The sequence below is a fragment of the Mytilus californianus genome, unplaced genomic scaffold, assembly GCF_021869535.1.
Source record: "Mytilus californianus isolate M0D057914Y unplaced genomic scaffold, xbMytCali1.0.p SCAF_13, whole genome shotgun sequence".
Classification (NCBI taxonomy): Eukaryota; Metazoa; Mollusca; class Bivalvia; order Mytilida; family Mytilidae; genus Mytilus; species Mytilus californianus.
Window position 1 is genome coordinate 1,056,856 of NW_026262615.1, and position 12,534 is coordinate 1,069,389.

Below are 12,534 nucleotides of genomic sequence, written 5' to 3' on the forward strand. Positions count from 1 at the left end.
GTACAAATGTATATATTATATATCTTCCACTCTAATGTAATGCATGTGTTGAATTTGATATAATAGTAGACTGCACCAAAAAATTGTATACATCTGATTGTCAAAAAGTATCACAAAAATAAAACGGACTTTGTACTCTTTTGAAAAAGGTTACACCTGAATAATATTAGCCATTTAATGAGAAGAAACAAATGATGTCAAATCTGATCCCAAATCTCAACAGAAATACGCCCTTCCGTTTCAGGGTACACCATGGCGGTTAACTATGCTATAACGGGGAACTAAAGTATACTAATTAGAATGAATTATTGGGAGCAGTCAGTCTATTTTGTTACTTTTCTATCTGTTACTTTTCCACTTTTTTAGCTTTGGAAGTTTGCATCGTCTGTAACTTCCGGTTTGTAAAAATATTCAACCCAAAGACGGTAGAAACATCCGGATTATATTGACAAGATTTTTCGGATCTTTTATAGTACTTTTAAAATCTTTGTTTCAGATAATATTTCACTTACCTAAATTTAAAACATAAAACACTACTATCACAGTTATGCCTGCTATAAGTCCTAATATAATCACAATAAATATTATTATTAAACATATTTTCCTAATTTTCAATTTAGATGTATTCTCGTCAGACGAAGTCCGTGCACTTTCCACTCGCTTAGCTTTGGATTTTTCGGAATACACTGCACTGTCAGCATGTGATATGACGAACACATCATCATTATTGTCTTCATCAAAATTTAATTTCAACGGAGAAGTTCTATTTGTAGGTACATTGTCATTTGATGATGCTGAAAATGCCAAGTTTCTATAATAATTTCCGTTTTCAGAATCTGTAGGTGATGGTGTCGCATCATGACTGACTTTATATTTCTAAAAAGAGAGAAAAATCTGTGTGATTTGTATTCATTCAAATGTATATGAAACAACCTTCATCGATCTCCTCGCCGATCACCATCATAATTCATCGAGCACTCAATTAAGGGGCAAAAATGTCATTTCATAATTGCGTAAAGTTTTAACTTATTTTTCATATATCCTGAAATTATCTTTGGTTATAGTAATCAGAGATATATCAAGAAAACAAGATACAAAGTTTGAGGCACGGACCATTTATCTTGTGTGTGGTGCATGGGTGGATCTAGCTTCTCGGGACAAACAATCATACTTTTTTCGACTTAATTTTTTTTTAATGCCAATCAGGAACAAGATTTTTTTTTAAACTCAATGTTGTATTTATTTTTTTCCTAACTTTCGATAGAAGTAAAATATTTTTTTTCAATTCCCTCTTGATACAAAATCTTTTCTCCACATGTGGCACGCGTTAGCTCACGATACACGAACGATGTACAACTTTGAGGCTTAACCTTTGCTTCCTATATTTTATTCTTTATTATATTATTTAAATCCTATTTAGTAATTTGTTTGTTTCTTCTTACCTTGGAACATGCACTATCATCCTTTAATTTATCGCTACCATTAGAATTGTGATAAATTTTCATGTCTTGGATGTTTGTAGATAAACGTCTTTTAAAAGTACATGTATATATAAAATGTTCGATATCTATATATCGGATTTTGTAAAATCCTATTCGAACCTCCAGGAACTACATTTGAAAAAAATCACCAAGTCAATGTGTGTGTGTCATGAAACTCTAAGTTCAAATGCTTCAAATTGTCAGGTGTGTTGTGCTTGATACAAACATTACGGAAATAGTCGATTTTTGTTTCCTAAATTTACCGCCAGGTCATGAAGTAGGTTTCCCTACCTATAAATCTGTTTGTACTCTAGAAATAATCAATATTATAGTACAAATGACCGTATAAAGTGTACGATTTTCCGCTTTGGTAATGTTTTTTCCTATTTCCGTGTTTATAGAGTAAGGTCACAAGTTTTGTTAAAAATACATATTATTTTCGTTTGTTTTAAGTTTGGACGTCATATTGTAGTCACACTCCAGGACACTGCACCCAAACAAACACGGTCTAAAGTATACGTTTTTGGATTGATTAACTTGAATTAATTTTTTTCCTAGAAGTAGAAATATAAGTATAACCATTCAATGTTATAGTGTACGGCTCAGCTTCAAGTTTATTTATTGATTTACACGGCTAAATTAATTATTAAAACTAATTTGAATTTGGGATCAGTCACGCTGAGAGAATATGTTAAAACACATATTTTGTAATTAAGTCGAGTAACATTTACCATAAAATTTAATTTTTAATGCACCCACCTAACATACGGCTAAATCAAATACCATACGAATGCATATCATCTGTGAGTTCTTTTTAGCCCGGTCGTCAAATATTCGTACGGTGCAATTTCTGTTAAATCACCATGAAAGGTCAAGGACGGACAATTTCTTATTTTACAAGACGTCAGCATTTTTGCATATTCTGTCTTCTAAATAATAAAATTATGTGTGGAAATATGAAAAACTTTTAGAACTTTGACTCTTAGTCAATTGTCAAACGCACTATAAGATATTAATGACTTTTCATAGATAGCGCCTTTTTCCAGAAATTCCAGTGAAAATGATAAAAAATGAGTGGAAAACAAAATAGTTGTCAGTGATTCAAAAGACGATATAAAAGCTCAATAGAGCTCATGTTTTCTATATACTGACTTCGTCTATAAATAAAGCTTTTTGGAACTTGAACTTGAACATGTTAATCACCATAAAACTAAATAACATATTTCATTTAGTGCTAAGGACGTTGTTTACATCATCAAATTACTGCAATCACATTTCTGGCTAATTACACAGACAATCATAACAACCAATACAGTTGCCGAAAATTCCGCTATCTGCAAACAGACAAGTTTTAAGCTGTTCTACGTTAAAAAAAAATTGTATGTAGTCAATATTGGGTTGAAGAAACACATTTAGAAAAAAATGCAAAAATTATATGCGGGACTCATGCTTTTAAAGGAAATTTAGGGAGCTAACTTTGATATTTCAATATGTAGTTTAACTACCAGCTTGTTAAAAACTCTTCTGTCTTTTTTATTATTTTGTTTGTAATTTTGTGATTATCATTAAAAGAAATAAAGTACTTTATATATAGATAATTAGCTACCCCCCCCCCCCCCAAAAAAAAAATATAAATACATAAATAGATAATTACATAGTAGGTAAATAGATTAATGAAAAAATGAATATCAAATATTTCCCTTATAAAAGTGGAATTTATTTTTCATGGTTTCTTCAACAACATCTTGCATTGACGAAAAAAGTGAAAACTATTATATTCTAGACCATGAAAATGTTCTGTGTGCCAGTCCGACGTAGGAAACCTTATCCAAATACGTATTTTTCTTGTAAAAATGACAGGTTGCTGTTACATGCAGTTGCATGTTGTATTTGGCAAAACCTTTCGGAATTTAGGGTCCTCAATGCTCCTCAACTTCGTACTTAATTTGGTCTTTTAAACTTTTTTATTCGAGCGTCACTATTGCGTCTTTTGAAGCCAAAACGCGCGTCTGGCGTACACAATTTAAGTCTGGTATCTATGAGTTGTTTTACAACCACTTTGTCGATGCCACTGCTGGTGGAGCCGAGGTTTCCTCCCAGAGGGTATCACTAGCCCAAAAGTTAACACTTCTGCGTTGACATGAATTGTGACTGATATGGTCATAATTATAAATTAACTGTTTGCAAAACAATCCAATTTTCAAAATACTACAGATTTTCTACCCCGTGAATAGATAACCTTAAGTTAGCTGTATTTGGCAAAACCTTTCAGAATTTGGAGCCCTCAATTGTCCTCAACTTCGTGCTTTATTTGGCCTTTTTACAGTTTTTGATTCGAGCGTCACTAGTAAGTCGTTTGTAGACGAAACGCGCGTCTGGTGTAAAACATTTTAAGCCTGGTATCTATGAGGAGTTTATTTACATCAACTTACAGTCTAAAGTTTATCTTTTTATTTGAACATTCTAGCAATTCGCAACAATTATAGTTATAATCAGACTTTCTAAATATTTTTTACAGCTTTGCAGGCTATAATCTGTTTAGTTTTCTAATGGTGTGAAGATCTCATAACTGCAATAAGTGTCTACTATTAGTTGATATAAAACCCATACATAATGACATGTTTAAATGTGAGAACATCAAGCGTTAAAATGATATAACTTAAAAGCAGGCTTGTTATGGTGAATTCCAATTGCTTTCTATTTAATTCTATTTTAATGTGTTTATCCTGAATAAAATTTCTTCATGTACAATCTCCATATGTGCGCTTCAAAACTTCGAACTTCACTTAAATTTACCAACCGAAGCTGGAGGAGTATTGCTCATTACAAAGTTTTTTAGTACATATGAATTGAAAGAACAAACACAAATGGGCATAGGGACATGATGATTCCAACATTTCCCATAAGCACGCATATAACCCCATGACCAAATCAATCTTCCACAATATCAATTCTCTGTCATTTCTGACAAAACAACTAATATATTATGTAATAATGTGATAACAAAAATAAATAGCCGGATTTGTGATAGTAAGGCGCGTTGCAAACAGTAGTCATTCTAATATTTAACGAGAATAAACTTCTTAATATGTTTTCCATTTTGGACATCGAAAAAATATTTTTTTACTGCATATACCTTGTATATTCCATAAGCACTTTTATCAACATTATTTTTCAATTATGGAAAATTATTTTCTCCTGATATTGACAACAATCGATGTGTTATCTAAACAACGAGAAGCAAAATGATTCCTATTTGCAGATGGTAGTATTTGGCAACTGCAAAAGCTTCCTTAGAATGCTGATTCCTGACCAATTTGATATTGATTGCAGTTTTAAATGAAGAAAAAAAAAATCCCTTCACCTATAAACGATCAATTTATTCTATTTTTGACATACAAATATTGATACCTGAAGAATATTTTGCTCTTAGCGCAATTTTATCATTTTTGGAGTATTTTTCAAGAATTACATTTTTCTGCAAATATTGCGCAATTAACATTTTAATGTGCATTTGATTTGGAATTATGGTATTCTGTTCTATTATGTCCATATGAGTTTTAGAAAAAAAAATATCATACAAGAACTAGCAAAGGGCATTTTGTTTAATTCTTGTGAAATTTGTGAATGTCCATTCGTGACCTTTGACCTTGATTTAACAAAAAATGCATCGTACGAATTATTGACGACCGGGCAAAACAGAAAGTACAGGCAAAAAAAAGGTACAGATAATAAGTTTTCGAATGATATATAATATAGCCGTGTATGGTAGCTGGGTGAATTAAAGTCGTTAACTAAGCGTCTTTTTGAAAAATGTCACTCGCCTAATTAGAGTGGCGTAGGCCAAAAAGTGTGAGTGTGGGGCTTCTGAAAGTGACAAGTTTTAAAAAATAGGCTTTTCTATGTAGAAAAAAAACCTTCTGTAGAATAATCGTCTAGAAGTTAGTAAGAGTCCTCTTTAATTTTTTTATAGTAAATTTATTTTGCCAAAAGGGACAGGGAGGTCTTACGACCCCGTGATTTAGAAATTTTAAGAATAAGAATATTTTATGATTCATTCACATATGGGACATACAACGTAGTTAAACAATCAAAACTGTGCTACATATATAAAATACAGAGATTTGATATGATTGTCAATGAAACAATTAGTCAACAAAGTCCAAATGAAGCGGAATTAAGCAAATTAAACAATTACTACATGTATTTATATTTAAACATCAATACAGTAAACGACATGAAAGTTAACGCATATGGGGAAGTATTTGAAGTAGATGGGCGAGTACAGTCGAGTATTTAACAGACTGAGAATATCTAATCAATCATGTTCAGTAAACTTTCAAATCAGAAGCGAAAACCTCTTTACAAGCGTTTATCAAACAAACTTTTCAAAGACAAATTTGAATTCGAAAAACATTTACCAGAAATATTTAAGTCTATAATCATAACTTTATTTAGGTTTAAAACTGTTCAATATTTTATTAAGTGCACAACCCCATGTCTACTGTCCATAGAAAAGCTAATCACGAAAAAATGGACAACTTGTGTATAAGAAAGCTCAATTCCGAAGTACGTAGATTTACTTCTTTGAGGTGGCTTTCTATACACTGGTTTCTGTGTCGAGACATGTGAGTATACAATGTCACATACAATATAAATAGTTATTCGAAAAAGTGATGCTTTTTCTGATACGTTCATGTGAAAAATCGTCAAAACATTTTGCAGTATCATGATTCAAAATCCGCATAGCTAAAACTTCTATATCAATGACGTGAAACAATACCTTACAACAGTTGGAGTAGAAAGCTTATTTTCTTTCCATTCGGATATACTTGTAAGATTTAGTCAAATTATTAAAGGTTTGTTTCCCGGTGCGATGCCCTCGGGAGACACAAATATCTTCAAACGAACAAATCTATGACTTTTTCCGAGTGCAGTTGGAATAAATGTATTATATCATGTACCAGAGAATGTACGTGTGTGGTCCGTGTTAAGGAGGAGGATAAGCACAACAAATGCTTATCTTAAAAAAAGAGTGTGTAATGCAGTATGGAGCTCTTTAATGGAGTTACATGTACTCCCTTATGTCCATCGATAGAAAGCTTTATCAACTCAAGGTTTAAAGATTATACAATCAATCAATGGTTAAGGTGTCTTGACTTTGTTGTCTTAAATCTTTTACAAATTAAGGTTACGCGGATCTAAGCCACGTCAGGTCAGAAATTCAGATTGGGGATGTAAAATCTAATGGCATTTGTAGAGAGAGTGCCACGCGTTCTGGACGTTAAAGAACTCCTGCAACAAACTTTTGATGAGTCCCTTGGTTGTCTGCATGTAGCAAGGCTAAATTCCAGCCCGTATCTTATTTACCAGTGGAATTCATACTGCCGGTCTACCTCTATTGTTTGTTAATTTGTACTCTTCCTGAACATGCATGAATTATTTGCCACTGGACGTAAAGCAAACACCAATGAATCAGTCAATCGTGACACCAATACTCTGAAAAGTTGACCCCTTTGTTTTAGTAATTTTTTTTCTTCAAAACAATGGGTAAGTAAGATCTTGGCTTAATTAATGCAAATGTTGAATTTTATTGTAGACTTACCCTTTGTCGGACATCCTGTTGACCAGAGAAGGACAACTTTTTCGGTGTTCGAAATTCTTGACCAGTTTTATCAGTCATTTTGAAATAACGGTTCTTCTTTTCACTCGAATTTTAACTTTTAACTTATCACCACTAACTTTATTATAAAATTCCAGTTATTTCATCTATTTTTGATGCGACCTAAGTTTGTCAATGAAATGAATCACCTGTAATTTTTACCTTCGGTCATGACATAAATATCCCGTATGCATATTTACATTGCATTTTACCTATGTTTAACTATTTACAACTTTTTCTTATGACGTTTGACTACTTTAGTGTCCTTCCTTTAACGAAAACCAACAAAGCATTTATAATCCATGTTTATTTTCACAAATAGTTGAATTACAAATAAAAGATTACACAGTGTGACGTTCCTTTGCACCAAAACCGTTAAAATCGAGAAGAAAAAAAACGTCGCGTTAAAATCTAGTAAAAACACATCGCATTGAAATGATAGTAATCTCTCAGTTTAATTTCTTACAATACAAAGACAAGAGAGTAATTTGTCCTATAAAATGAAATAATATATACTAGTAGTGTATCATTTAGTGTCAATCCCAGGTGAGTGTTTCACCTTAGGTTTACATATGTCATATTAATTTCAATACGTTTGTAAATAGTTTGATGTTAGAAGTTGCCTGCATTTGTGGTTTCGTTACTATATTGAGCTTTAAGGCTTTAATTTTGGTCCAATAGGGTCGGTTGTTAATGTGGTGAAATGACACCACTTAGTAATCATGGGTAGTTAACCATCACTAAAAATATGACGACCTGAGTCGATAAACTGTAAATACAATAAGGGAATTGATCCTCATTACTGTCTTGATTTTCGCTGTGTTCGTTGTACTCTATGAAATACAAAGAGAAGTAAAACAAAGTAGCATGGGTAGTTAACCATCACTAAAAATATGACGACCTGAGTCGATAAACTGTAAATACAATAAGGGAATTGATCCTCATTACTGTCTTGATTTTCGCTGTGTTCGTTGTACTCTATGAAATACAAAGAGAAGCAAAACAAAGTAGCAGTGATACCCGATATATTCCTTTCATGTATTATTACCACGAGTTTTTTTAACCTGAATCAATTTAATATTATACAGCAGTTTTATATAGAAGTACTTCTTAATTAACCTCCAAGTAATTCAAGTACGATGTCTAAGGGAAAACTACTAGAGAGGGGTATCCAGCTTATCAACATCAACCTCAATAAGTGGAAATGAGATGTTAACGTTCCAGACATACGCTAGCTTGGATGGGACACTAAAGTCATAAACTTCAGTAAATGGAAATGCGATATTCTAGGCATACGCTATAGATTGGATGCTGAAGTCATCAACCTCAGTAAATGGAATTATGCACACGCTAGCTTGGTAGGGGCACTAAAGTCACCAAACCTCATTGTAAATGGAAATGAGATATTCGAGGCAATCGCTAGCTTGGATGGGACACTGAAGTCAGTAACCTCAAAAATGGAAATAAGATGTTCCAGGCACAGGTTAGCTAAGTAGGGGTAGATTTCAAAGGGGCATAACTCTTTCGAAAATAGTTGATCGGCACTAATTTTCGATCTTGTAAAAAACATTGCTGAGGTATACATCTGTTAAAAGTTTGATAAAAATCTGGCAAGAATTGTACTTGTGAAAGCGCTTACTATGCAATTTTTCATATACTTAATATTTCCAAGGGGCATTACTCTTTTAAAAATAGTTGATCGGTACTGATTTTCGTGTTTGCCAGAGAAATTGCTGATATAAACCTTTGATATAAATTTGTTAAGTTTCCTTTTTAACTATATTATTCAAATCAAAATTTGAAAACGGTTGTAATAAAAAATGCCCACCCTTCCCCCAGAAAAATAATAACAAAGAATAAATAAAAAAAAAAAACACACAGACATTTACTTATACCCGTGTACTAGTAAAAACATTCAATTTCGAGTACAATCAGGACTAACCGACTTATTATTTACGACGTTCAGTTGTTGTTTTCCTGTTATTACGTAACGGTAGCACACAAACATATATGATTTATTGAAATAATTTAAATTTTTACATAAAACCCAGACGTATTAAAAAGTCTTTTCAGTAAAAAGTGTGACATAAGAACTGTGTAAGAACTGAACCACCTGTGTCACAAGGAAAATTAAAGAATATATAGGTAAAAATAAAATAAGTATTTAAACTGGATAATAACACACATGTCCACTTGTATAAGTATTGGTGACTGTCGTCTATGAATATCATGAGAAAAAAGTCATTTTCAACGATAAAACGTGACATGCTTATACGAAATGTGTTTACCGTTATAAAGGTGTCAGACCACCAATTCAAAATCCCTATCTTTTCAAACAAATTTTGCAATTTTCACAGCTTTCTTAATATTTTACCTAAAGTTTAACTTCATAGAAACCAGGTATATGCTGAATTATACATGTCCACCTTTCTATATGCCGATTTTCAACCCATGGTTAAAGTCCTGTAAGAAAGAACTGCCTTTAGGAAGCCAAGTACTACTAAAAATAACCCATGGTTTTCTGGAAATCTTAAATTAGTATACTATGGAGTGCATTAATCCTCAACTTGTAATGCAAACTCACAGACAAGTAAATTTTGGCTCAAAATAGTCTAAATATATTTCTCTTTCACCAAAAGTTTCATTTCTGCAATGTGTTGGTTAGTTTAAGTAAACAATGACATAAAAAGCACTATTTTTTGTCAGAGTAGGGTTACTTTTACATACGTTCTAAATTGGAGGGAGTGAATTGGTGGTCTAACACCTAAAAAGTATTAAATATAAAGAAAAGGAAACGTGGGGTTTCTTTCCATCAATTACAAGGCAAACCAGTTTCAAAAAACAACATCTACTATCGAGGACAATGTACAGTCTTCAACAATAGACCCCAACAAAACAACACCTACTATTGAGGACAATGTACAGTCTTCAACACTAGACCCCAACAAAACAACATCTACTATTGAGGACAATGTACAATCTTCAACACTAGACCCCAACAAAACAACATCTACTATCGAGGACAATGTACAGTCTTCAACAATAGGCCCCAACAAAACAACATCTACTATCGAGGACAATGTACAGTCTTCAACAATAGACCCCAACAAAACAACATCTACTATTGAGGACAATGTACAATCTTCAACACTAGACCCCAACAAAACAACATCTACTATTGAGGACAATGTACAGTCTTCAACAATAGACCCCAACAAAACAACATCTACTATCGAGGACAATGTACAGTCTTCAACAATAGACCCCAACAAAACAACATCTACTATTGAGGACAATGTACAATCTTCAACTCTAGACCCCAACAAAACAACATCTACTATTGAGGACAATGTACAGTCTTCAACACTAGACCCCAACAAAACAACATCTACTATTGAGGACAATGTACAGTCTTCAACAATAGACCCCAACAAAACAACATCTACTATTGAGGACAATGTACAGTCTTCAACAATAGACCTGTATTTACACACTATATTATTTATGATCTAAATCGTCCCTGGTCAGATTAAGTCGTTTGGGTTGTAAACCCACTTCTTTTTTTTATTCATAGTAGAACATGTTTATAGTAGAACTTAAAACTGAAGTCCTAATTCATAATTGGGCACCATGTATCAATTCCACTGAGTGAATTACCAAAATAAAGTTAACTAAATCTTAATCGAGTATTTGTAATGAAAAGAAAATACAATCCACTTTATTTCTATTTGATAAGAAAAACTGAAAAATTGTTGAATGTATATGATATTTAATAATCTCAAAATCTTCACGTTCTAGTGACATCATAATCGATATGAGGACAATATACAGATGACCAACCGCAGTTTATTGCGATCAGGATGAACTCATCCATTTTATGTGACTTGCGATTAAATCTTGTTATACTGTTGCCATCTATGTATTGAGGGGAGATACTTATAAATTTTGTAAAATTGGAAATCTGATCTGAAAATGAAATTGAGTGAAATATGGCGAGGGGATGTGTGGAACCCTAACGAGAGAGAAACCCCAGCTATTATTTGTGCATCAAAATTACTTATGACAAACTTATGAAGCGTAGGTTATCGTTTATAAAACAGTTGTATAGGGCCTTTAAAACTATAGTATTTGCGCGTCAAAATTACTTATGACAAACTTATGAAGCGTATACTTTGTAAAACAGTTCTAAGAAGGCTTTAAATAAATGTCTTTCCCCTTGCGTTAATGCATTAAATCTTGATTGGAGGGAAATGATTTTTACAGATGTTCATCAGTCACGTGTTTTTCCAGCTCCCCCTTTTATTATATAATCGAAGTGATTACGAAAAAGGGGATGTGGAATGAGACCGCAGCACAACAGTATTGAAATAAACAATATATATAGCTATATACCTTTATCTCAAATATCTATGAGTATTATATGTATTTGTGGATCAAAAAAAAATTAGGGCTATACGTGATGAGTTTCAGAAATTTTATTGTCTCAGTGCACTTTTTAACACTTTTCCACCTTTTGGGGTATGATAAAAAAAAAGCCGGGTTAGCTTCTCTCTATGACCTACTGATCTATTTTAACTATCTATGTAAATTAAACATACCCGCTTTCCGTTCAGTTTAAGATCCATGCTGTTTAAATCCTGGACGAGGAATAACTTTTAAATCTCAAACATTCTGATTTTATATAAACAGTCTGAATCAGATGCACAAAAACGCTCCTTTTGAAATATATCAACAAGGTTTAAATTCTTCTCTACGGTTAATGATTTTCTATACCCGCAATAGCAATAAATCTTTAAATCATAAAATAAATAAAGGGAAATTCCGCATGTCACTACTTATGTATCAATCTAGTCAGTATACGGGTGCTGTTTTTATTACGTAATTTTATAAATTATGCTAAAATTGTTTTCCGAAATCATCGGGTATTCAATTTAAAAAATTCTAAAAATGCTCTTTGACATTCCATTGCGGTTAACAACCACACGTAAAAAGATCGTCCTGACTTACTATAACGTTCTGTTACGGTACACTGATTGTATTCCCTTTTATGGATCGATTGTGCCTTAAAGATATTTAAAAAAAGTTAAAAACTATTTATCTTTTTTTTCCCATCATAGTCATTGTCAATAATTGCATAATGCATTGCACTATATCGTCCTCTCAAACATGAGTGAAATATTTGCCACTGGACGTTAAGCAAACATCAATCAATGTGTACTACAACTGCAGACCTTCAACAGTTTAAGACCGCCATATGAAGATAGATAAAAAATGATTTAGGGTTGAAGTTAAAGTATAGCTAATTATGCGGTATGGGTTTTGCTCATTGTTGAAGGCCGTACGGTGACCTATAGTTGTTAATTTCTATGTCATTTGATCTCTTGTGGAGAG

General features: G+C 32.6%; 1 protein-coding gene across 6 annotated transcripts in view; it reads right to left on the reverse strand.

The window, feature by feature from the left end:
• Window positions 1–11,973, reverse strand: part of LOC127722981 (uncharacterized) — a 63,612-nt gene extending 51,639 nt beyond the window's left edge. For 3 of the 6 annotated variants that reach the window (XM_052229380.1, XM_052229384.1, XM_052229379.1), the window contains exons 1-2: window positions 7,087–7,368; window positions 513–876 (exon numbers count right to left, since the gene is read on the reverse strand). In XM_052229380.1, coding sequence (XP_052085340.1) covers window positions 513–876; window positions 7,087–7,164 — 442 coding nt within the window. In that variant the 5' untranslated portion in view covers window positions 7,165–7,368. Of the gene's footprint in view, window positions 1–512; window positions 877–7,086; window positions 7,369–11,741 lie in introns of those variants that run through there. The other 3 variants (XM_052229381.1, XM_052229383.1, XM_052229382.1) reach the window with 3 other exon arrangements.
• Between the last annotated feature and the right edge of the window lie 561 nt (window positions 11,974–12,534).